Raw genomic sequence first — 27,467 nt, 5'->3', positions numbered from 1 at the left:
CTACACAGGCATTCAGCTCTGTCTCATGGGGACAGGAGATAAATCTTTAGCCCTATGTAAACTTCAGGTCATAACCTTCTCATTACTAGCAGTGCAAGAGGGCAATAAGGGAGCAAACATTAGCAATGTTTAGTTATATGGGAAATAAGAGTGGGAAAAAAGATGAAAATTAAATGCACAGTGTGATTGGTAGAATTACAAATTTAGACCAAAGAACAACAGGCCAGGCCCAATTTGAAGAATGCTAAAAAGCAGAGCAAAAATTGCTGTGAATATCCCGTTGTGGACCATGAACACGGGGACATTCACATTCCCAGGGACAGCAATTCCTTAAAGTTTAAGTGGCACTTCAAGATTTCCTGATTCAAATCCTCTCTAGAGATAACAAGAAAGTCAGAGAAGATTTATCCAAAGTGATACCAATTCTGCTTTATAAAAGTTGCCACAGTTCTTAAATGGAAAAATGTCCCCTCACCTCCTGTTCTTGTGACCATTTAAAATATTTTGGTTTTCCCACCATTTTTTACTGGAGATCATTTGTCCATTGTCACCACATCCAATATAAAGAGTGAATCAAAATAAACTAAGTAAATCTAAGAACACTTTACACTTTATTTCTCCATTAATGCATGGTAAGTTTATATGTTATAGACTATATTTACAGTGTGCATTCAACATTCTAACAATGCTTTCTTTGTTCATTTAAACCAGCTGTATCTTGTATCCTTTTAAAATGCATTACAGCTATATGGAAGCAATAAAAATACTTAAACAATGGTGCCATGTTCTTAGCATAATGACCCATTTCACACTTTGATGGCATTTTAAATTATAATGGGAGTCTTTGTTGTGGTTGAAATGTATAGACAATATAGGAGTGGGTGGATTTTTAAAAAGTGTAAAAGGAATGTTGTATTGATAGAAGAAGCACCCTCATCAGCTGTTAACTAATGTAAGCATGTACTTCATACCAAGATGTAATAAACGGACAGTTGTGTCCATGACTGTGGCAGTCATATTACCGGAGACTTAGTCAAAACACCTGTCAAAACGCACCAAAATAGAAAGAAAGGGACTCATTTGGTAAACAGGGATAAAAACACAAATCAAAGTATTTGGGGTTACACCATCTCAAACCAAAAGGCATTTTGTATACTTGCAACTGTTTTTGATAGAAAATCGATTTCAAAATTCCAAGAACAGCTTTTAGATATAAAGGGATTGGGAGAGAGTTAGAAACCTTGTTAGGTTTTTAACTGCTGGTATATCTTATCGGATATATTTTTCGTTGTTCTGATATGTAAGAAAAATGTCAAATAAGAATAAATGGATGAAGAAAACCAAGAAGCATGTTTCTGTGCTGCTTATTTCAGAAGGAGAAAACGTAACTGGAGCAGGTTTATATTTATTCAGTCCAATCAATACCCCTCCTTAAGCTACCTACAGGCTCAATAATTGTTGCTGGAAATGACTATTAGTGACAGCAACAGTACAATGAATAAAAGTTGTACAGACTCTTTTGAGAGAGTAAGGCGAGGATGAGCATGAGATCTCTTGCTGTGATTTCCCCATTAGAAAACACTAACAGTCATTCCAATTGGTTCTTTATTTATCTGGATCACAAAAAGAAGTTGGGGGACAGCTTAAGAGATCCTAGAATTTTATCTGAAATGATTATGAACATCAGGAAAATCTGCAATCTGTATATACCTATATAATGGTCATCCAGTGTGCATCTTCTGCTCTTATAAGGTCATTGGGTCCAGCCAAAATTTGGAGATTGGACAGCTGTTATCTTGAGTGTATGAACATCTCAAGGCATGATAAAATATTTAAAACAGGAAATGCTGCAACTGAAATTACCATTGCTATACTACTCTATGCATACTTTTATGTGAAAAACAGTTGTGTTCTTGTGTTGCTAACAGTTAAACACTAGAACATTTTCTACAACATTTTTACCATGACACATGTGTTTTTCATCAGGGTAAAACAACTCAAATATCTTTTAATTATATTGTTTGACAGAACGGATGTAGAGGTCTTTAATATCTGTTGACCCATGGGAGGTAGTGGTGGATAATATCTTTAGCTCAGTGTTTCTATAGAAACATGTCTATTAGCTAAAAATGCAAGTTACGTAAACTATTTCACATTTATTTGTCTTCTGACAGATCTATTCTGTCATATTATATCTTAAAATTGTTCATATACGAGGCTGTTACCAAGACTGTTAAAGACAAAATTAAACAGTATATGGACTACACTCACTTATTATGGTCAATCAAGGGCCTCTAGAATGACAAGGTCAAAATGGAAAATCTAATCTTATCTTGCCTGAATCTTTCAGCGAATAAGTCTGTTTCAGATATGCAATTTAGCTGCCAAAAGTCTGTATCCTTGAAACTTGCTCATTTGTCTGTGTGGTCTGTTAATAGTGATTTCTAAATCTTGGTTAGATGGCTTGTTTCTGGGCATATTAACTCTAACCTATACCCTCAGAATGAGTTTTTTAATTTTTTTTATTAGCCAAAACGTGGATAGAAAACACTTTTCCATTTTCAAACCCCTCTAGCACTGGGTATGTGGTCTTTTCTCAAGGGAAAGATTTGTTTTCAGACAAAGCCTCTCATCAGGCCTTTATGCCTGAACACCAGTTTCCCAAACTTATTCATCAGATACAAGTTCCTAGACGGGTAAAGAATTAAAAAACCTAAAGGACAAACTTTAAATAGCTTTTTAAACTAAAGGGGTAGTAAACAGGAATTGCCACCCAAAACCATTTTTGATATTTGGTTCAATTGAAATTTGACTGATTGCTTTGAGCAAACGTTATTCTTACCTTCATCCATGAAAAAAATCTGAATACTATAAAGGTTTTACAGAAAACAGCTAAATCCACCTGCTCTGTGAATCACTAAACTGTATAAATGTGTACAAAATTGGTATCTCCTTTTCTCAGCAGCTGGCATCCAAGTAGTTAATCAGATGACAACACATGGGCATTGTAATATATCACTTAAACATAAGTGGCTCTTCAGGGAACACTTCGCTCAGCACACAGTTCACATATTGTACCTTAAGTACTTATCTTTGCAGGAAGTAGAAAGAAGTGGGACTGATCATATACAATGACATGCCCCAAATATAATGGGAGCTTTGAAGAAATAAGTTGAAAGCTTTATCTATGACTAGTTTCATGACCTTCCTATTATGTACAAAGGCTTCTGAAGTTAAAAGATTTTTTTTCCTATTACTGTGTGGTACAGCATACTTTATATAGGGCTACACTGTGTGCTGACTGTACTCTGTGCATTATATATGGAAAAATAAATTTTATGGCAGCACATAGATGATCCATCCTGCCATATATACATGCCTGACAATATATAGTAGTTTGTGTCGGAATACACGTTACAGTATATTTTACAGGAAACAGTGTATCTACAGAATGCAAAAAGCCTTTGTACTGATCCGTCTGCTCAAAGCTGCTGGTACCTACCACTGTCCATTTATATATGGACCTGTCTGAACTGCACTGCATTTGACTCATATAAAAGCTTATATGTTAACAAGTGCTATTTGGACACACCTACCTCTATATCCTTGCAGGGTGTGTCATTTACCATCCTAAGTGCTCCAGTGGTGCACTCCCATTAGTGGCATCACCTTCTGTGAGAACACCACTCAGGCCAACAACCCTAAACAATCATGGTCTACAAGTGCAGTCTGCTGATTCAGATGATTAGTAAATACAATCGTAAGTGTATTTCATCCTGATCCCCAAAGGAGACTACAAAAAAGCCATGCAGTGGACATTGCACAGGCATAGCCCAATGACATCATTGAGAAACCTTCCCTAAGCCATGTATCCATCACTGAAGTGCAAACATATAGACAGGACCTGACAGCAGAAAGGCTACGTAGACGAGGTTTAGCAACACAAAGATGTAAAAAAAATAAATAAAGATATTCTGTTAGGACCTAAATAAATAAAATGTTAGTTGAAGCGCACAAAGTTTCAAATCTGAATAACACAATATACAATGTATTAAAGAAAGAGACTATTTATGCATATATATATAGCACATAGAATAAAGTAAAATATGGTTTCCTGAATTTCTCCCTTTGCATCTAAGGCACCAGTTATAACATGTGAGTACTTGCAGCTGTATAATACACACAAGGCTGTCTTAATGCTTACTTCAGCAATTCTCCCTAACTTACAAACTTAACAAGCATTCCTTTTCTGCTCCCATGTCAAGCTAATCAAGAGAAAAATGCTATTTGTTATCTTGCTGCACCATTGCCTAAGAAACATACCAGCACACAATGACTCATCGGTAAAGTCTTCCGCGCCAGACTGGCAACCACTTAAAAGAGAAATCTTATGCAAGGTGCAAAGGTGCATTTTATACAAGGAAACTGAACATAGCTTGTAAATCCTTGGAGTAGTTATCCCAATGTACCATAACATGAGATTAGAACTTTCGGTTACAGGAAAATCCCACATTTTTTGGGGTGTTAATGAAAACAGTTAAAGTATATATCAAAGCAAGACAATATTAATTATTAAAACAAATGAGTCACATCTATGTAATACATGAACTTTTTTCTTAAGGACTGGAAAGAAAGACTGGATTGAAAATTACCAGTAGCTCTGCTACAAATGCACTCAACTCTAAAGTTATGTTGTAAGTTGACAACACACAGCATTAGTATTGTCAGGCCTGTCCAGTTTTCTTTTACTAAACTACTCAGGGCCCCCATTCTTCAGTCTCCAATACATAAAGGATCATCATTCTGTAGCAACACAATATGGACTGGAGGGAGTTCATTTACAAAGCTGAATTTGTGATTTGTTTTTGCTATAAAAAGCAAAATGCTTTCAATTGTATATTCAATAGAGTATAAGGGAGCAAATACGTTTGCTGTTAGGGTTTACACACACTATATATCACCTATGCCCTAGGGCTCTGTTGCTTCTATTTACTGATCTGTTCACCCTGGTCAATGCTTTTCTCTTCTAAAGCTCACCTTGCCTCTATTTAGGTAAATATGCCATGGTAGAAATACGAAACAACTGCTGCATTCTTCTTTTTATAAGCTGCTATTCATTTGCTGTTATGCTCATCTAATGGTTCAATGCTTAATGAGTCAATGGCCCTGAATGAGCATGCAGGCCAGGACCTACATCTTCACTGGCTGCATTGAATGCAGCTCTGTATTCATTAAAGTGTCTCCCCAGGCAAAACTGAGCATCAACTTAATAAAACTTTTTTCCAAGTTTTAATAAGTCAAACTTAGTAAGGGGTATATTACTAATTTGGAATAGTGGTAAGAAACAATTTCACCCTTGGTAGTACTAAAGCCCACTTTGTAGCACAAACACAGCCTATATCATACAGTGCCTTGCCCAACTTCATACAGACATCTTAGACCAGGGGTTCCAAAATTTTTTGGCTTCTGAGTTACTTTTAAAATGACCAAGTCAAAATGATCAATCAACAATAGAAAAATTGGACTTCATACCTCTTGTGCACAGTAGTTTATTTTGAAAGGCCAGGCTCCGCGATCCACTTGCGTTGCCTTTGCGATCTACCAGTAGATCGCGATCCACCTGTTGGGCACCCCTGTCTTAAGCTGATAGGTCTTTGTTAGTATCAAATTCCAGGAAACAAAGGCTGCTATGAAGATATCTTAAATGGCTGATAACATGAATATACAGTATACAAACGCTCTATATAAAGAACGGCAAGGCTGAGAAGGTATATAATGTTATTTTGCCTTTTTCACTTTCAATTGTTGATTTAGGATTCTATATTTACATATTTTCATTTTTCTTTATAGGCTGAACTTCTTTGAATTTTTACTTACTTTTTACTAGTACATATGTGTTAGTCTTTTATTGTGTTATCATTGGTCCCACCACTTACCAATTACCTTTTAATATCAAGGTATGCTGCTACAGTACAGGCTGTGATTGGCTGTACTATATAATTAAAAGTACCAATAAACCTAACTACCAGTAACCAATAAACCTAACTGCAACATAGAGAACAATTAAGATAGTTAGGTGGCAGTCTCCTGTGCCACCACTTGACCCACTACTTTGGGGATACTCCCCAATGGCCTGTGAATTTCTCTAGAGCAAGCCTTCCAATCCATAAGGGGCACATGTGCAAACTACGTTTTGCCTGTCACAAGAGAAATGAGGGTGTTTTCATTGCTGTCCTCCTTCTAAAAATACTGGTAGTCTGGTTTCTATGCAGATCTATTGACTTTAATACTTTTCTAATTTACTGTACTGAAACAAGGATGCGCATCAGGAATGTCAAAGAAAAATCATAACAGGCTTCAGTACTCAAAAACTAATAATGTACTCAAATTTGATTCTCCGCTTGGAAAGAGAAATAAAACTTTCATATAACAAAAGATACAAATCCACTTTGGTGTGCACCAAATGTATTTGCAAACTCAATTATTACCTTGTAATAGAAAAGGTAGCATCATTACTGTGTTGTACAAACCCTGAAAAGACTTCAGATCTGTGAAAGGAACCCAGAATGTCCACCCACTACAGGCTGCCTGCAGAAGGGGGTGGATACAAGACCAGTCACCCTCAACAAGGGAAGAGAGCAGCAGTGATCAGTCTTAATACAGGAAGGCAAAATGTTATCCTGGGTTACTACAAAGAACTGGAAATAATAAACAAAGCACATGATTCAAGTAAAATTACATATGCTACATCTTTATTAATATTTTTATTATCATTATTAAACAGTATTTATATAGTATTATTATATTACTCACTATTGTCACTAACAAATGACAATCACATACAGACAGTGACACACACAATATTCCATTATCTTCGAATTTAGCTTAAAAGCAGAACTATTTTTCACATTGTATCTTATAGCAGAAAGCAAAGCAAATCATTATGACACATGACAAGCAACTCCTAACATTACAGAAATTGCAGGGTCATTTTGAGATGTCATGACATTTCTGACCGTGAATTCCTTATCTGCATGACTAAAAATCAAGAATTATGGTTCTGCCAATTACACTTTTATGAATTACGTGAGGTGCCTACTTAAAAGGTGGACATTGATATTTTTCAGTTTGCTGTCAGGAAATCTTCTTTTTCTGACAAACTTTATTTTAAAACAGTCAAGCTATGTTTTATTCTGGAGTAGGAATTTTAGTAGGGGTTCCCTAAAAAGTATATCAAGGGTTCTTCGGGTAGATAGGTTGAAAAGTGCTGCTGTAACTTATTGGTGCCATGCTTGGCTTAATAACTAATACTCTAGCCTTTGCCAGTCTATGGTCCCAGGTTCAAATTTTGTCCAGGACACTATTTTCGTGGAGTTTGTATGTTTTCTCTGTGTTTTTATGGGTTTCTTCCGGGTACTCTGGATTCCTTCCACATTCCCAAAACACGCAGTTAGGTAAATTGGATGTAACTGGTCATGGACTGTGTTAATGACTATGGTAGGTTCATTAGATTGTGGGACGTTTAGTAAAATGGACTTTGTAAAGCATAATATGTTGGTGCTGTATAAAGGTAAAAGTAAAGAAATAAATCATTTTAGTTGACACTGGGCTTACAAAATAAACAAATGTATTTTGAAACACTGCTGGAGTCAATACCTCAGCAGGAGCAAACGACTTGTGATGGTGTGTGGCACTTGGAAGAAAGCTTTCAGATAAATGATATTTTGTTCAGCCTAAAACAAAGGCCCCAATGCTGTGTCATTGTTGATACAGCTTAACTAGGCCTTCGTACAGCTAACTGGGTCAGGATGTTGAACAGTACAATAACATTTTGTATGTCCTGCTGGGTTTTATTTATGTGATATATTTGGCGCTGCTTGTTACCCCAAATTAACCCTATAGTCCCGACCCTTACCCTCTTTTCCAAGAAGTGAAATCTTGTAAAGGAATTTGCTGCAACTAGTAGGGTCATATCACCTGCTTTAATATAGCATTGTGAGAAGGACCAGACAGACTTGTGATTTACCCAGCAACCAAATAAACAAAGGGCCCATTCATTGCAAGGACAATGTCAGCTTTTTCCATCTTGTAGAAAGTAGCTGAATGAAGATTATTAGCACAGTGTTGTTCATTGGGATAGATGAACACTTAGAATTTGATTTAACTCTCACTCACCACAGACAAATGACTCAGAGAGCAATACGGAATAGAATGGCTAGATTGTATAACTTCATTTCTAAGAAAGATCTTATTTTCCATTAGGTATTCATGTTAGTTTTCAAAAACCCAATGGAAGAGATGAAATATCAATGAACACTATAGCTGCAAGGGAAATTATATTACAGATAGAAAATAGCTGGTCGCATAATCCATGTGTGGAATTCCTCCCCCCGGTACTTCTCACACGATTTTATTATTGCATTATTATTTCAATAATTTATAAGCCACTTGTGTGACAATTACATTGTGCCATTACCATAGTGCCATTACAATGACAATTATCTTGTGCCATTCTGCATTATATTGGAGGATGAGTTTTTACATTTTATGTAGAAGAACACATAATATTATGTGGTCTGTGCTAATAGAAAATAATTATTATTAACTATTATTTATAAAGTGCCAACATATTATGCAGCGCTGTACAAAAAATAAGGGCTTCTGGTGACAATCCTGTGTATTTGGCAAGTACAAACAATAACAAAAGAAGAGAAGAGCACCTTGCCTAACAGACCTTACAGGAGAATAATTAAATGTATTTAACAACAGACTGAGAGATAGAGGACCAAAACTAAATTCCAGGTGCTCATGTTCTGAAAGGGAACATGTTGACAGGAGGTGAGTGTAGAGCAAGCACAGGAATGATCTCATTAATTTGCTGCTTCTCGGTTTTATAATAGGCTGGGGGCATGAAGAGGACCAAATTGTATTGCCTAACTGGAGGAAAGAAAAGTAAAGTTGCCAACTTGGCTGTGCTATCTTATCTGTAAGGCTCTGTATTTAGCTATTTACCCAGATTTCAGTTTTAAGTTTAACACAGCTATTCTGACACAGTCAAATCATATTTTTGTTAGCAACGAAGCATACTTAGACATGAAAAAATCAAGTTTTAGATTTGCAAAACAGTTACAGCAATTTTTACACATTATCAGCTTGAACATGGTCCTTCTGTTGGTGAACAAGTGACTTTATGTGTTGCAATAAATTTTGATAATTCTTTGTGCTTTGTGTGTCTTATATACATGAATAAATGAAGAGCAAACCTTTTACACCTTGTATGCCATATCAGTCAACATACCTCAAGCCAATTTTGCTAATTCCGACAACCAAGCTTGTGTTAGAAGTGCTAAAAAAACAACATCCAAAATATTTACCAAATAAAAAGCTTTTTGACATCTGAGATTTTCAAGGGTGTCACCTGGCACTTAAATACATTTTGGCTTATCTTTGCTTTAAGTCAGATCAGTAACTAACTATATGGTGGCCTAAAAGATATCTGGCATATTGTAAAGAACAAAAAGCTTTGAGCTCAACATTCTTTGACATGTGAACACCTAGCTGCCTCTTCCCAGACTAAAAAACATTTAGCCAATTATGGAGGATAGAAATCCAACACCTTTCAGTACATTCTGCCTGTCACTCCAATGATTGACCTACTCTAATCTTTTCTTTGTGATATATTCTGAGAGGTTTCAGGCTGCCAAAGAGATATGGAGCGAACTATTGTTCATGTCAGTTTTTAGTTCTTCCTTTCATTGCATAGCACCTGCATATCTCTACATTGAACAGAGATACCCTGTGATCTGCTTTCCATTAAGTTGCATCAACAAACTTCAAAAACAAGGCCAATATATTAGACAAACAACAAATGAAAAGAACTGTTTAAGAATATGGCAAGAAACTGGAGCACCAAGAAGGACAAAACATACCACTAAGACATAACAAAGACACACAAAACCTGAACTTGAAGCCTGAAAATGAAGTGATAGATATACAAAGAATGACATATGTCCTGCCAGTCATACAGAACATGGCACAACACATGGCATTGGATACCCGTATCCACAGGTCACTCCGTCACTAATCCAGATGAGGTGTTGCTTGTCATTTGTACTAACTCATCACTAATAAGGGTTATTCCTCAGTGCTTCTATCAATGACTTGGCCATGCAAATAAAGCATATCTGAGCATCCAAAAAACGGTATAAATTTCAGATTAATTTTTTGATGTATCACAGGCTAAAAACAGTTTTAGCAAGTAGAGAAACGGTAAACTGAAATATATGCCATTCTTGTTTTTTCTGTCCATATGCATAATTGACAGATCTGCCAAAAACAAACATTTGGCACCATTTTAAATGTCTATAAACTCGGAGAGTTGATTAAGAGTTTACTTATAACAGCCCACATACATATATCAATGAGGTCCTTATACAGCTGCACTATTCTTCATAGTTGCTCAAAATATCAAAGAGTCTATTGGTCAACCTTTCTGGCCCATTACATTATATTATTTCTGGTCAAAAAAATAATGGCATGTATTGTTCATGCAAAAATGTTCATGAAAAATAGCAATAATATTCCATTAGAATGTTTCCTGGGCATAGTATTGAGGAACGTTTCTGAGCATTTAAAAAATGACACATTCCAAAAGGCCTCTAATGAGGATTAATGTCAGCCTAAGTGCCTATCCCACAGTGTTCTTATCAGAAAACTAATAAAGATAAGACATAGTATGGTGTCTGGGAAAAGAGGGGAAGAAAGCTAGGAGAATTTAGTTTTTTATGACAAGCAGAACATAGGTAAACAGTATGGTAAGGAAGATACTGTATTTTCTAAATTGGGAGACTAGGCTGATATACTAAAGAACATGAGGAAATGTACAAACCTTGATTTTTACATTTGTGCTTATTTCAAAACTTATAGCAGGCATGTGCTGTGTTCACAATTAATCAATGCAAAATGTTACCAACGTATCACCTAAACTACAAACCTGCACTTGTACCACCATGTGCCAGTATGATGTTACTTCATATCCCTGCACATCAGCCTACATTCTAAATCAGAATTACAGTAGAAATTAGATCTGTTGTCTAATATCTAAATAAGAAACAACATATACTGTGAACTAAGGTTTGTTGGCAGCCTTGAAATACTGACACAAGTCCAAACAGTTTATCAGGCAGACCTAAAAGGGCCATCTTTCCCTGGTAGCCTTGAATTACCTTTTTCCGGGGTCAAACTAATCAAAACAAGTTAAGGCCACCATAACCATTAAAGGTCAGATAGAAGAGCACCCACAGGCATCTGTGACTTTTGGTAAGGTCTTTTCAAAGGGGAGGAAATGTTGCAAACACTTGCAGTAATGACTTGAAGATAAGAAAAATAGTGGCAAGTTTTTTTTGTAACCAAATTGGGCATTTGGCATCTCCTGCCCATGGGTACAACTAGAACCATTGGCTGATTGTATTACTTCACCATAGAGCTGCTCCCCAGACTGTCTATCTGTGTTACACTTTCCAATACCAGGTATTTTATTACAACCAGAGTGTTCCCTATAAGCTCAGAGAACATAAAGAGACACCTGGATCATGCATACATTTCTAATGCATCTTCACTGATATCTATGACCAATCCAGACAATATTAACCTGAACAAAATATTTTATGTGGTCCTTTGTCTACTGTGGAATGGAATGAAGCAAAGTACCAGCTGTGTAAATACCTTATTGAACGGTTTCCACATCTGGATTAAGATGATGCAAGGGTTTATAAACACATGTTGAATTAAGAGTCACAGAGACACTTGGGTGTATTTCCAGGGAAAAAAACTTTATTTTTAGTTTTGGTTAGCAGGGGGGTGGGTTGGCCTTCTGTTATGTTTGTAATGCTGACAATAGTCCCAAATAGGGAGATTCATCTCTCTACTTCAGAGGTCCCCAACCCCTGGTCCGCAGACCAGTAGTATCATCTGACAGGTGGGTCGTGGCTCTGGTCGGTGCACCCATCAGCAGTCAGGAGAAGGGCCCCACTTGGGGAGGCGCACCGGCCAGAGCCGCGGACTAGGTCTCCAGGAGACATTGCAGGCTCAGGGAGGTAGGCGGGTTCTGATATCCTGGCATCATAACGACACTCCGGGGGGAAGTTTCTTCTCCTTTGAGTGACACACAGCTCCCCCCGCATGCACGGTCTGGAGTCCGTGAGATTAGTATTCCGGGAGCTCCAAAAGGTTTGGGACCACTGCTCTACTTGTACTGGTGACCACTGTCACTAAATAAACACGGGAGGGGAAATCCAAATTTTTAGAATTTTGCACAGAACAAGAAGTAGGGTAAATGTTTCAAAAGAACACCTGTTCTGGGGAAATCTCCAGTTGGGATTTCCCAACTTATTTCTCCGTCTTGGGATGTGACATTTCCTCATTTCATGTTCTATGATTGGTTCAATTTCTTGGTCCAATAAAGTTACATTTTTAAATGATTAAAATGCAAGGAGACTTGATATGTAATTAGCAAAAGTTGAGTTGGATAAGAAATGTTGGATAAGAACAAATATAAATAGACCCCTGAATATTCTTTTCTTAGGGTAAATTATTTTTATAATAGGTAGATCTGTTGCGGCAATTAATATATTCATGTGCTCATATACAATATGGATATGTGTGTTTAACCTATAAAAAGATGTTATAAAAGAAGCTTCATTGGGAGGGAATTAGTGGGTGGTCAATATGAAGGTTTTGTATATAAAGCTGTACAGTATGAATATATACACACAAATAGTTTCCTTTACAATCTGTTTCCAAGTGATATAATAAATGAATACTGAGGTGATTAAGTTTACACATATATTCATAGCTCTATCCTTCCATCTAGATAAAAGCACTTGAGACTTCTCAGTGACTCAGAGGGATGTCGAGGAATCTGTTTGATTTTAATCTTTACATCAATGCTGGAAGTTACATAATTCTTCAAAGGTTACCTTCCTTCATTTTCTCAAAAGTCTTTACCTCCTACACAGCTAACTGAAAACTTCCACAATTCCTTCTATTATGTAGCAATTATGTACTGCTTCCAATTTTAAGATTATACAAAAAAGAACAATTTTACTGTTATTTGTGTGGCTGATACATAAGTAGTCCTCTTCTTGTTTACATCCACCTGTTTCAGCTAGTTACACTTTAATATGTGTATATTTAAAGTAAGGAAACATAACATATATTTTTCCATTTCGGGACAAGAGAGTAAGAAAATGCTTCCACCTGCCAAGAGCAGGCTCAAGTCATTAGCCGGTGGTAATCAGCGCAGCATGAAATGTGTGCAGGTACTCCCATTTTACATTTTCAGACCAAGTAAAAATAATTGTTATATATATAATAATATTAACATATATATTTACTACAAGGTGTGCCTAAAACATAGAAATTAAGGAGCAAGAGCACAGCCTTAAGGCCCTCCCCGTATTGCCCCTTTAGTTAGTAAGTGGGTAAGCCATAGTTCAATGTTTGTGTACACTTTTTTGCTTCAGCTTTTGAGCTCCATAAACAGGCTTTTTTGTCAAAAGAACAGGCACCATGTGTTTACTAAAAAATGCAAAATATTTATATGCAATGTTTTATATTTACCCGAAAGAGGAAAAAAATAATATGACTGCAATAAAGAGATACAGATTTTTGTTGTAACTGCTATGGTCTTTTTGCTTCTTTATACTGCTTGTAGTGATTCATACACTGCAGGAAATAAACTACAGAAACATTCAAATGGTGTAGATATTCCTACTTCATTTGTGACATAAAACTGAAAAATTCAAGTTTTAATTAGAGCTGGGCTTTAAAATCATGATAAAACTTTCTGAACATTTACACATCAGTTAATAGAAGAAAAGTCCAACTTGAAATGGCCATGAATGACTGAAGCATGTATCTTTCTGCCATCTCTATATAATGAAATCCAACCACTCTTTAGCAGAAGATAATTCAAGCCATCTTGTCCTGGATGACGCTGCAGTTTTTGTTACACATTGCTCCATGGGAAACATCACTGGATTAAAGATGCTTTTTGCAGCCAACATCTGTATTTGTAGTCAGCACAAAAGGCTGACAATGTGTGTGGTCTTCAATTAAACATCACTAATTCTCATGCAAACTTCAAAAGTAAATTAGTATCTCTTTTGTTCATACTGAATTTAGTTACCACAAGAGATATTCCCGTAATGTATCCACTTATTTGATCATCAAGGAAGTCCCATCGATAAACAAAATAAGATTGGTTATCCTAGAAGTTATCCTGATGCACAGTTTTTTTTTATAAATTGTCAGTTATACTGTAACATCTAATACTGCACAGCAATAATTGCAGAATAGGATTTATAGAATGACATTTTCTAGATGCAGTTCACTATATGCTTAGTCATCTGCCAAGACATTATCAAATATAAATAAGTATAGCAAATTTTCGGATAGCAGACAGGAAACATTTCACCACATCAAGCCAGTTATTAAATCAGACATTTATTACAATTTAAAAAAAACACATTGACAGTTAAAGTGGTGCTATATCCTTAATAAAAAATACCTCTTTAACTCCATATTGTAGCTTTTGTAATATATGTTACAAGAAATATACAGTGGCTAATGCTAAGGGAAATTTCACTTAGCCTAATATATTAGGTGAAATTCCAATGAATTCTACCTTTCAATCATGTGCTAGAAAAAATGCTTTATTCAGAAACCTGATTCTGATTAGGTTTCTTTGCAAAGTAAATTAAAGCTAAGTATCTCTTGCAAAGGGAATAATAATTTTGTTAGATAAACAACCGCTATTGTTTTATTAAACAACCCAATTGACTTCATGTTGTTCATAACAGGGATTCCTATGTCCAAAGCCACATACACACATATCCTTTCCAACGACTAGCAATGCAAGATGCATGAACGAGTACTGTATGCAGAGGGGAGGGGGGGAGCGACGGAACGGTACCCTGCTGCACGCTCCCCCACCTTCACTTGCATTAGGATCATTAGTCATCCATCGTCTGTGGATCCACCAGGACAATCGTTCGAATGATGGATGACGGGCGCTGTACACACGCCAGATTCTCGCCCGATATCGGCCCTGAGCCGATTATCAATCGGAACCGTCGGACATGTGTACGTAGCTTTTCTCAGCTATTCTCATCCAAGCTTCTGCGAAACCCTAGGGTGGCTGGGTTCCTTGAGTTGTGCCTGAATGGCCTGCATTTGGGGCCTGCATTTTCTCAGTGCCAACACCCACTGGCAGTACCTGCTGCAAAACATCCTTTTAACCATTTTTAGCTGTCTGAAAAGGTGGCATTCTGACTACTGGCAACCAATGTGAATAGAATTTTTCACACTGATTGATTATAGCAGGGGTTCATCTAACAAAAAGGCTGAGAGTTTGGTCTAAGGGATGCTATGTGTAGTTATTATTATGCCATCAGTATAGTTTGCAGATAGTACAAAGTTTAAGCATGGTACATACAGAACACAATATTGATTAAAATGTATGAAATCCTAAAACCAAAATGAAGGCATTTCTTTTAGGCAATCCATACTTGGTATAACATTACAGTATCATTTACATTATTTGCATCTGGCTGTCCTCCAACAAAAACTGAGCACTGACAATATCATACTATCTAAACATATCACTGCCCTGTGTCTCTTTTTTAGGTCTAAGTGTCATATTAAAATAGATATTTACTTTGATGACAATTTATGTAGATTCCATCATTGAAGGAAAACTGTTCTCTAAAAATAAAATTAAACAAATACATTTTCCACATCCATGGGAACATGCAATTCCAAAAGAATAAAAATTCCCCGGTCTAACTATAAATACAAGCAGAATGACTGGGATCATCCTGTGAGTGACTCATCTGTCTCAGGGGTTCTTAACCTTTTTTGGATGTGTCCCAGAATATGTCTGTGAATCCGCCTTACCCACTGCTTGAGGTCTAATAAATGATAGACTTCTTTTTTAACTGTACAGAGAAGAATTGCATTGCACGTAAATGACCAGTGTAGTGACTGGATAAACCATACATTGTTGAAAGTGATGGATCATGGGGGCGAGGATAAACAATTATTAAATATGGTTTTGCTCTATGCCTGCAAAGCAAGAACACTTAAGGTGTGCAAGAGTTGGTGGTAACAGAGGACTTTTTGGAGCAGAAAGGGCAATGAATCTACTTGGTCCAGGGATGAAACTTCATCCTTTAATGGTTATGTACCAAAACCCAATGACAACATACAAACATATGACCTTGTTTTGTATCCTATCTGTTTAATTTCTAACTTTTGTTGATCAATTCTTTCAACCCTATACACGGGATGATTTTCAAAGGATTAGATTTTAGAATATTCAAATAACACAATCAAATCTGATATTGATATCATCTAATGATGATAGATGTGTTAACCAAACTAATCTGCATTAACTAATGGTTGGGGCCATGGCTAATATACTTCGAGAATCCTCAGCTAAATACAAACTCTGCGATAATAAACAAATTTGCATATAGATAATTGGTCAAAAAATGGGTTTAAATCCAGCATTTTTATTGTGTCTACATTTAAGCAAGTTATATAGATTAACCTATTTAATAAAAATGGCCTTCATATTCTTGAATTTGCTTCATTAGACTAAACTCTTAGTTACCCAGTAATATTATGCAGTAGAGTTATTAAACAAGAGTACAAATCAAAGTAACAATATAATATACCAAGTGCAGATATTGATCATTTGTTGCCTGTTTCTTGGTAATATTTCCTTGTTTGATGCCATTATCTATATTCCAAACATCTCCCTTCGGGATAGAAGGGACAGGTTTACAATTCTTAACATTCTTTACTCTCCAGGCCTTGTCACAGCCTGTACCTCTAGGAATGCTTACTCAGGAATCTGACTTGATAATTGCAGATTACCAAAAAAAGAAAAAAAAGCCACATGAAAAGAGAAGGGATTCTCAAGTGAGCATATCTGTGTGTGGACTCAATCACTTCCGAAACCTTTTACCCTCACCCACCAATCACACAGAGCTTTTGTGGCAAATAAATGGAGGACAAAATATTACGCAGCACGGGGCATACCAAAAACAATCAGCCTGAGATTAGTACAGGCCTGGGAACACGTTGATGTGTTTGGTTTTATTATACAGCTGTGTAGCTGGCAGACATAATGCATAACAACTACTGGGAATTAATTAAAGCTAATTCCGGGCTTACAAGGCCACTGCCTGCCTGTACTGTGTACAGATCTTCTGCATACAATAGAAGGAAACATTTTGTGATGTGAACCAATAATCTTCACAATGTCTAAAGCTGGATCTTTAACAATAGGATGAAATGAAAATGTCTGTGCTGCAAGTTAGAGAATATAACAAGGCATCTATTGATGGCTATGGATAACACAGACCGTCCATAGTAAATGTTGCAGGTTATCCTATAAATAAGGATCACAAAAAATCCATCAAGTTGGTTTTTATTACAATAGGCCTATCTCGTTTGTAATCACTTTAATAGGGGAAGGGGAGGGGGGTGTCCATGAATAAATAACTACTGCAAGAACTTTCTATCTTTCCACCAGGTTGGAATTTTAATGGCCTGGCCATTAAAAAAATATATACTTGTTTCCAATGTTATTAGTAGCAAAGCAATCAAAAGGCCAGCCTTGAAAAGTTTGCCAGCTTTTTTTTAGTAGTTATCTATTCATCTCATGCACACATCTGTTATTTTATTGCACAAAAGGTGCATTTACTAGGTTGGTTCAGATGCACTATGGCATCTCCTGCTTTTAGTTTTACTAAATAATCTTTGGGGGGATTTCCATTCACTTTCCATGCTGGAGACAGAAAGTGAGAAAAACTTGCTGCAAAGTGAAGGATAATCCTTTCCCATTCACATCAAAACGCAATCAAAATTATTGTGTTGCAATGAACCTCATCTGATGTAAATATTAGCATGGGCTGCATATTTTCCCAGCACGGCAGACCATGTATTGAGATTCCATGCATTGCAGTATTTACTGTTCCTTTTAAAGAGTCAAATGTATATACTGAAGGCTTCCAGTGTACCCTCAAGCAATTTATCTTCCAAAGAGTTATGCCAAATGGCAGTGGCTAATATCACTTATGAGCTCATTTGTACTTGTCACAGGTATATGTGTGTGTTAATACATGCATATGTGTGAATAGGGGTTCAAGAAAACCTACTCCGAAAAAATATGCCATTCTGCTTTTAATGATCCAATAATAAAAAAAATGAAATATGGTCATGCTGACTTAGTGGCATCAAAACAGCCTGAATATTTGATCTAGAACAAATATGCACAATAGGATATCTGATTTTATATATACTTAATTAAGGTCAGTCACCAAACAAGCATCGAAATCAGAGAATCAAAATGCAATATCCAGGTTACTTTACTTTCAAGAAAAGAAAGTCAGCAACAGGTATCTGCCAATTTGTCCAATTTTAGGTTCCCTTTAACAAAATCCAACTCAAAAACTTGACACAGTGCCTACAGGTATAATAACATAACATGAAGAAGACCAGCTAGGAAAGCAAAAAAACTACAGATCCTAACCTTCGTTTGTATATGAAGGCTTATAAATTATGCTTCCACCTATAAGCCTCCTCCTAAATAACTGCATCAGAATATTGTTCTACAAATATTATACAACATTACAAACTGGATTACAATAACTATTACAGTTGTAATACACACTTGTATGAACAAACTTATAAAGCTGCATAGTTCTTTCCATCATCGCCACTCCTTGATCAGCAGAAGGTTTTACTTCCAAATGACTTGCTTGGTGAGTAAGACACTAACGAAGTCTGTGCTCCTAATCTATGCCCCAAAGGTTCTAAATCAGACAAAATTACTGCTGATAAATCATGATTCGTGGGTGGTACTGCAAATCCTTTCTTCATTCCTCTGCTAATTTTGCATCCATTCAACCATTTTATGGGCCAATTTTGAACACTGAAGTGTTTTATGCAGCTAGTTTAATGTACCTGTAAAAATATCAATATGTCCCACTGAGCTGTACAATGATATTGCTGGTAGCCCATTTAAACAGAAACAATCAACTTGTTTATTTGTAAAGTGAAAGATACAGAAAAAAAATGCTACAATAATATTACTTGGGTGTCCCCAGCAGTTAAGGAAATACAGCTCTACTGTAGAGCGTCATTTTTGTCATTTAGTACCTAGTGCATTTTATTGCAGTTTACCAGTCTCCAGATGTGGTGGCTGCATCATTCTTCCAACTTTTGGGACTTATTTTCCCCATTTAACTCGGTCAGGTTATCCTGCAGGTACACACTTGCATGTCCTTGGATGACAACACTCATTCCCTGTACTGTATCTAGGAGGTAGTAGCGTTGTCACCCTAGGTGACATCTCCATAACATAGACTTTTGGGTACTGAGTACCTATCAAACAGATATAGCAAAACACTTTTACACCTTTGGGGATAGGAAAGAGGGTTACATTCTAGCACAAAGTATAATAGCAAATCAAAGGACTTTCCTGTGCCATGCCCCCTCATCATGTGAAGCCCAAATATTAAGCCCAGAAATTGTTATTTTCCCCTCACTGGCTCATAAATTAAGAAATGCGATAATTTGTAGGTTGTATGAAAGGTTTAGTACAGTATAATATTTTAATAGCTAATGTGTACATGTTACACAGGCCTGTCATATCAGATGACAAAGAGAAACAACTAAAACAAAAAAGGGACAGATAGTCCATGTCTGGTCCCAAAAGATCCCTCCAAATTAGTGATAGTTGGGAACCACATATACACTTTAACCACTAGCTAGTACTGTGATGCTACAAAATTACATTTATTTCCCCCAAAGCATTGATTGTGCTAAAAAAAAACAATCTGTTAATTATAACTCACTGACACTCATACATGTGCACTGATCATCATAATTGTTTGCAAAAGCATCATGGGGCCTACTGTAATAATCAATGTACAGATTTGGTCTGAGAGCTCCGTAGCATTTTATTCCTTAAAAAAGCAACTACACCAATACCAGAACTGCTGTCCAAGTTCTGGTGCAAAGGATATATTGTCTTGGAAATCCAAATCAAACAAAGGAGAGTGCTATAAGCACGCAGCCATCTTGCAGTGACACAGTTTGCCACAAAGTAATGCAACCTAGCTGGGCACAAACAAGTGGGTAATCCCTTTATTGGTGAAGAAAACGTACTGTATAATAAACTATAGAAAATCTTTACCTACCTCAAGTCACTTTACCAGTATACGGACATTAAAGTTTCTAATAAAAACATGTTCTGACTATTTCAGTCATTTTTACACGGATACTTTATTTTACAAGTCAACAAAACCTTCCAGATGGTATCTTACACTGCAAGAAACATAAAACGTCAGCCATTGTAACAATCTAGTCACACATCTTTCAGCCTGCATTCTCCACCTGAAATTTACACTAATGTTCTTCTGTTGCAGCTGAAGGTAATGGTTCCGTAATACAAAGCGGCATATGTTTTTCTTTTGTGCTTTTGGTCGAGTGAAAATTTGTGATACTTTCATTGTCATTGCTTCCTTCATGTATATATTTACAATAAATGACAAGTGACTTACAGTGGTCCACTATTCATGCGTTATATGAATCAACAGGACACAATGCACATTGATCACCTAAAAGGTGTGCTTACTGCTGTTTGAATCAATGTGACCTAAAGTCTACAAAAATGGCATGGGATGTGTTTTATGGCAGCAAAGACTGAAGAAAGACTATTGTTTGGACAAACCCTGTCTGGTAGATTACCAGCAAGAACACAGCAACAGCAAAATGTAAGGCAATAATGAGAAGAAATAAAAACCTGTCCATGTTATCAACAAATATGGTATCCCCATATGCACATATAACTACAAATGATACATAGGATGACATTATATTGCCAGTAAAATGTGGAACATAAGGAATAAAATCCCTTTAATGGTTGTCATATGAACCAGTGTCTATCTATTCCTGTTCTAGTTTCACAAATTGCCAGGATTAAACAAGATGCCCCCTCTGACTAGCTGTTACGGGTTATTTTTTTATATATTTTTTTTATTATTTCATGATCTTATTGAAACATGTCTTTATGATTGATTGTACCCACAGAGAACACGACTGTTACCATCAACATCATGAATCAATAGTAAAAACATTATTGCTCTAACTCAAATACAGATAATACATACCACTTAAGGGTGAGGACAAAACTGAAAAAGCATAAAGAAACCTTGCATTTTAAAAAAGTTTTCCATGTTTAAGAGGAAAACTGGAAACCCCTCAACTTTTAGGCTAAAGATCATCAGCAAGAGCCATGATTTGTTAAAGTTTTCCAAGACTGGAAAAGATAGACTTTCATGGGAGAACCTGGGTGGTCCTGCAAACCTGGAATGGATCTGGTCCACTAGTCTAACCAACTAATAGCAATTCAATTTAGGAAATCCATTTCAGGGTTACCTGAATACCCAGGTTCTTCTGTTAGCCTATTTTCCTCAATCTTGAGAAGCTTTAATCAGGTCTCTGTCTAGATGACAATATTTATTGAAGAATGGTCAGTAAGAAAAAATAGACTGGATTAATCTACCTGGAGAAAACCTTAAGCGTACCTAAACTCAGAAATTTCACTTTACATAAAAGGGTAGACAAACCTTTTATGTAAGGTAAAAATTCAGATGCCCCCTACGAATTAATGAATCAGGGGGCAAAGCCTCCGGGGATACTTACGTCATGCATCCCAGGAGGCTCTTGGTTGCTCCTTCTGCACATGCGAGCATCTCAAGCATGTGCAGAAGGAGCCTTTTCGCGCAAAGAGAAAAATTTGCCGGTGTCACACATGCACAGTGAGATCCCCCAATCTCCCACTTGAGTCGGGGGATGAAGGATGAAGAATCAGAAAAAAGAGAAGATGGCTCCAGGACGGATGCCGGGATGGCGCAGGACCCGATGCAACACACCCTCAGATGGATCGGATTGCCCTGCAGGATTGAGGGTAAGCGCATTTTTTTTGGCAGTTTTCAGTTTAGTTCCTCTTTAAGTAGCTATAAAAGTCTACAGAACCATGTAAAAGCAGTGAGATTACCATTGTGCTGCACATAACCTACACAATAAGTAAAGCTATAGGAGGAACCCAACAGACCCACCCACCACAAGCTTCCTGCACCAAACTTTGGGGGAGGGGGTCAGGGGTGAATACAAGATTAGAAAGAAAGTAGTAGTAACCGGTCTTATTACAAGAAGCACCTGAACAAAAGGCAAAGTTTCATATTACTAAATTGATCTGAAAGAAATACACAATGCCCAACAAAATTAAAATACATGTACATGCCTCCTGCATTTAGGATATGTTTGAGAGTCCAGCTTTAATGCAAACATTTCAAGCAGAAAAAAAAGCTCATAAGTAAAACTAGTTGCTTCAAGGTGCAATTTAGTACACTAGAACAATCACTGTTGCTGGATAGTCAAGGAGGGGCACCTGCCCTATGGCCAATTTCTAGTCGCAGGAATAGCTCTACTAATTAATGCCCCCAGGGTATTCCACAGTGCAAATTGGTCACTCAATAGGATGTTGAGCTCTACATAAACTTCAAAATCTTTAAACAAGATCTTTACATATACTAAAAAGTTAAGTTATTAAGTTAAGTTACTAAGTTATCATTAGGTTGATTGGGTTTTACATGAAACTTGAGCATGCCTTTACATAGGCATGACGGTCCTAGATCTTCACAACTGCTCCTCTGTGTTGATGGCAGAGGCTTTCTGTAGACGTCATCTCCATTACAATTACCAAATTGCATGCCACATGCCAGCAATGGTCCGCAGGTCAAAAGGAATGCAGTTTATGTGGTGTAAATTGGCCCTGCAGTGTGCTCCTCCGGGTTTCATCCCCATGTACTGGCAGCCTTTAGTTGCCCACATCTATACTTTATAAGGTTGAACTGGAAAAAGATTTTATGTTGAACTATACTGAAATCTTCCTTATAGAAATGTAAACAATTGGCTAATGGTCCCCAAGGTTTTTCTTAGCATTAGAATATTATTCTTTATGACATGACAATTGCTTCCACCAGCTGACCATTCTACACGACTCAAGTATTGTAATCAATGCTCCAATCAATCACTTTTATGGAACCTCCTACAATATTAAATTAGATATCAGTGCTATCAGCAAGCCTCTGACCCCTATATACAAATACAGAACAACATGTATCAGCCTGCACATGTGATCTATTTGGAACAAGCTAAGACAAAATTCTGGCTTACAGAACAGAACAGAGATTTATAATATAATTGTGTCTTTACAAATTAATCTAATTTCCATCTATGTAGGACAACTACGTATGTAGGAGTCTACCAGATTGGAGATTTATTAGTTGTTGGCACTGAGAGCTTGGTGCTGGTATTCAACATCAAGCTCCCAACACTAAGATCAATGCACTTTCCAAAGGCTACATGCAGGTGCTAAATAATTGTTGCCCAAGTGAAATGATTGAGATTTTCTTGGCTGAAAGTCTAACATATGTACATCATTTAGCGACCCACCATGGCAGATCACTAAATGACAAACCGGGAATGACTATTGTAATTTCATGTGGGGGAGGATGCAGCTGAGTGCCTCCTGCTTGTCCTCCCCTCTCCAAAGAATTGAATAGTGATGTATACAGCGCTCAATCGTTCTACTTTCACTGCAAATGATCATCAAGGATTGTCTGTATATAGCTGAAGTCCCACTTATACACTATCCCTAGTTTACATGTTCATTTTGCATCAGACTGCTCTGCACTGTACACTAACCCGTCCTGCCCCACATCAACCAACACCGACATTCTACACTGAAATAAAATGCTTTCCAATTGCATATAAAGTGAATGGACCTTGCATTAAATAGTGCCTAACTGATCTAAAGTAATTGTACTGATATTATACAATTAAATTTTAATGTGAGTCTGGATTGAGGTGACATAATACTGAAAGTGATAATTGCCATGATATCTAATAGAACCAAGCACTGCTTTCTTTACCCAGCAAAGTGTCATAGTAATTACCAGATCCTTCTTTGACATTTTTTTGGTGTGTGATCTTTTTCAAAATCACCTTTGTTTAAGTGCTTAAAGACCGGGGAAGTTGTAGTTTATTGAGAGGTGGAAAGCCACAAATCACTGATAGTCCTGCCTTACAGCAAAATTCTCCATTATTGCACAGAGAAAAGCTGGTATTATTATCTGTCTGCAGGGGGCTGTTCACAAACTTCAGTCTTGGCTTTGCAGATGGAATATCAAGTTTAACACAGTTTGGGAGCAAGAAGAAGCATGTTTGAAACATGCCAGGTATAGCTAAATTATGTCAGCCTTACAGATAGTTTAGTAATGTCATGCAGTATAAGTTGAAAAAAAACTTCATGCTAATAAATGGTGTTGGGAAAAAGAAATTTGGAGTTCATGTTTTACAATATCCTAAAGACCAGATTGAAAAATGACTCTACAACATACTTATCAAGCAGGAAGGAACTGGGAAAAAACAATAAACCTATGCAAGATACAGTGATCCATAGAAACCAGCACTAAGTAAACTGAAAGACAAATCCTAGATGTCCAGCTAATGTACTTGGAAGGGAATACAGAATTTGATGCTATTCCAATAGAAATACATTATCTCTGGCTCTTTCTTGCTGACTTTTAGAGATATGGAGGCTACCCTTGCTGTCTTTTCTGTTAGCCTGTCTGTGATCCTAAGGTTTTAATACTTTTTGCATCACTGTCTAGGAACAAAGATGCAATATTAGAGTTTAGATTTCATTTTCACTAGAAACATGTGGGACCAGCAAGAACATCACCTCTTAATTAAAATGACATCCAGACAACGCCAGAAGTCAGAAATGCAAATCTATACATCAGTTAGAGGAAAAAGATTTTCTTTTACTGTATAATTCACTGGTTCAGATATCAAAGTTATGCCCATGCTATATTCATCTAGCCACCATAAAGTGATGAGATCTAAGCGAATACTATGGGTTACTGTTGCTGTACTTTGTACTTTACCTGTAAAATATTATCATTCTATAAAAATACACTATATGTCATTGTTGACCTCCTAAAATGCAAAGTTGCCTGGCTATCCCCAGTTTCACTACCTGTATAGTCTATGACCAGGTACAAATAGGCAGATTAGAAAAGTCGGTTAGAGGGCAGAATTCCTGGCCTGCATTGTTCTTCAGATCAATGATACAGAAATATTAAAATAATAGGATCAGTATTTTTTTAAACCTGCGCAATATATACACATATTAGTAGGGGATGGCTAGAACCCCAGTAATTATTTTATTACATCTGTGTCTCCATTGCAGATTTTGCCTCTACATGCCTGGACAATCCATTGCAAACTTATCTGTCCCAGATAGTAACAAACATACAACTGAGGTTCTAATCCCCTTATTAAAAAAAAAAGTGCCAGGTGGACATACACTTTAACCTTAAGACAAAAAAAGTCTAAAAAGAATTCTACTTCATTCTTTTCCATTTCAGATTCAGCAAAGTAAAATAAATCCCAATTACCCCCCCCCCCCCAAAAAAAAAAAAAAACTGTCAGTCATCCTCTTAATCATCAGATCCTTGCTCAGGGTCATAAATACATAGAAATATACAACTCATGTAACTGTTGCTAATGTTGCATGATGAAGGTGCATATAACAAGTAAAAATTCCAGGCATCAAAACAGGTGAAGAAATGAATATCTGGGAGAATGCAGCCAGGGAAGGGGGCATCACATGAGTGTCACCCCACCCCCACCATTCTTTTCAATGTCCCACACCATCACCTCCCCTAATCCCTAAATAACTCCTTGAAGTTTCAATGGACTTCAACAGCAGAAGGAAAAAAAAATGAGAACAGCAAGTGAATGAATCTTATTCTGAGGCTGTGATCACTGGCTCTTCTTACCTTTATCTTGGCAGTAGACAGTGAGGGCCAAATAGGAAACATAGAGCAGCAAGACCTCCCTACACCTGCAACAACATAATATTTACTATAAGCAACAAACACATACAAAAACAATAAAGAACAACTCATAATACATTCAATGAACTCTGATACAAGGACCCAAAGGAGCAGACAAGAGTCAAACCATCCTAAGGTTGGGTACAAATTACCCCATGTTGCAGTAAAAATTGCAGTGAATGTTACATGCACAAAACAGAATAAGTGAAGTTTGCCAAAACTTTCAAAAGTCCAATAAATGCAGAAATAAGGGTGCTTATAGGAGCATGGTGAAGCTTGGAAAGTTAAAGCAAGGGTCTTACCTGAGAATCATCTCCAGCCTGTGATCAGGGCAGATTGGAGGAGCCTCTGTGCACTCACACACACACTATTTGCAGTGCACACACTCACACCCGGCTGTTCACTGCTTTTGTGATAAGAAGACTGAGAGGGTGCTGGGCGCAGCGCTGCACTAAGGCTGCAGGGTCCTAGCGCTCACCAACGCCCCCTTATCTGCATACAAGCAGCACTTGCTCACACAAGGCTTCACCTTAGCTATCAATAAATCTCAGCTCTTAAAAAAGTTCACAGCCCTGTCAGAAAATTCCTCTGTTGTGTCTCAGGGCTGATCAGGGGTAAAGAGCTAAAAGAAGCTGGCACTGGAAGCTGCACCCAGACAAAACACTTTCAGGATATGATCTGGACAAAGTGACAAGAAGTAACTATTGTGAGCACCTGCAAGAAGTAGGACATTTTTTTTATCCTGCCTGGAGCTTACATACAATTTTTTGCTGCCTACACATTTGTTGCCCAAGGGTGCAAATACAATGGAGCTCTTTTCATTCCTAGGTGAATGGTGCATTGTACCATACAGTGTCATTTTCATCACTTTGATGTATAAATCTGCCAGGTAATAGGAAATGTATTTTTGGAGCTTCTGAAATTGAAAGACTAGATCAGGGGTGAAATGACTAAGCCAGAATGATCATCAAAATGCTAAACATTTATTTATTTATATATATACCGAGTATACTTTATATTTAAAAGATATATTGTTTACCTTGCATGACAGCATGAACATGTATGGCACAATACAATTCTGTACATTTTTGGCCATTACCTTACTCCGATGACATCTTAAATTGAATGGAATAAGCCAAAGTTTCATAGTCCGAACAGAAGTTGCTGGTAGCCAGCCTCAGACTTCCAAATGATCATCAGTCATGGTGGAACGATATTTGGACTTAATAACTCCTGTGCAGGATTTATTTTGAAAGGCAGGGCTCCGCGATATACTTCTGTTGCCTTTGCGATCTACCTGTTGGGCACCCCTAGACTAGATAGTAAATATTACTTTTCCAGGTCGGTAATGTGTTCCAAACATTTTGGCTATGTTCAGACTGGCAGTATGGTTGTTACCAATTCCTCATGCCAGTGAACCAC

At 37.0% G+C, this 27,467-nt stretch overlaps 1 protein-coding gene across 1 annotated transcript in view; it reads right to left on the bottom strand.

The window, feature by feature from the left end:
* Positions 1–26,490, bottom strand: part of COL18A1 (collagen type XVIII alpha 1 chain) — a 111,620-nt gene extending 85,130 nt beyond the window's left edge. Inside the window, exons 1-2 of the mRNA XM_072418435.1 lie at positions 26,348–26,490; positions 25,989–26,053 (exon numbers count right to left, since the gene is read on the bottom strand). Coding sequence (XP_072274536.1) covers positions 25,989–26,053; positions 26,348–26,358 — 76 coding nt within the window. The 5' untranslated portion in view covers positions 26,359–26,490. The remainder of the gene's footprint in view (positions 1–25,988; positions 26,054–26,347) is intronic.
* Between the last annotated feature and the right edge of the window lie 977 nt (positions 26,491–27,467).

The sequence above is a fragment of the Pyxicephalus adspersus genome, chromosome 7, assembly GCF_032062135.1.
Source record: "Pyxicephalus adspersus chromosome 7, UCB_Pads_2.0, whole genome shotgun sequence".
NCBI classification, from domain to species: Eukaryota; Metazoa; Chordata; class Amphibia; order Anura; family Pyxicephalidae; genus Pyxicephalus; species Pyxicephalus adspersus.
The sequence above is the reverse complement of the archived record's forward strand: the minus strand, read 5'-3'. Positions and strand labels throughout refer to the sequence as shown.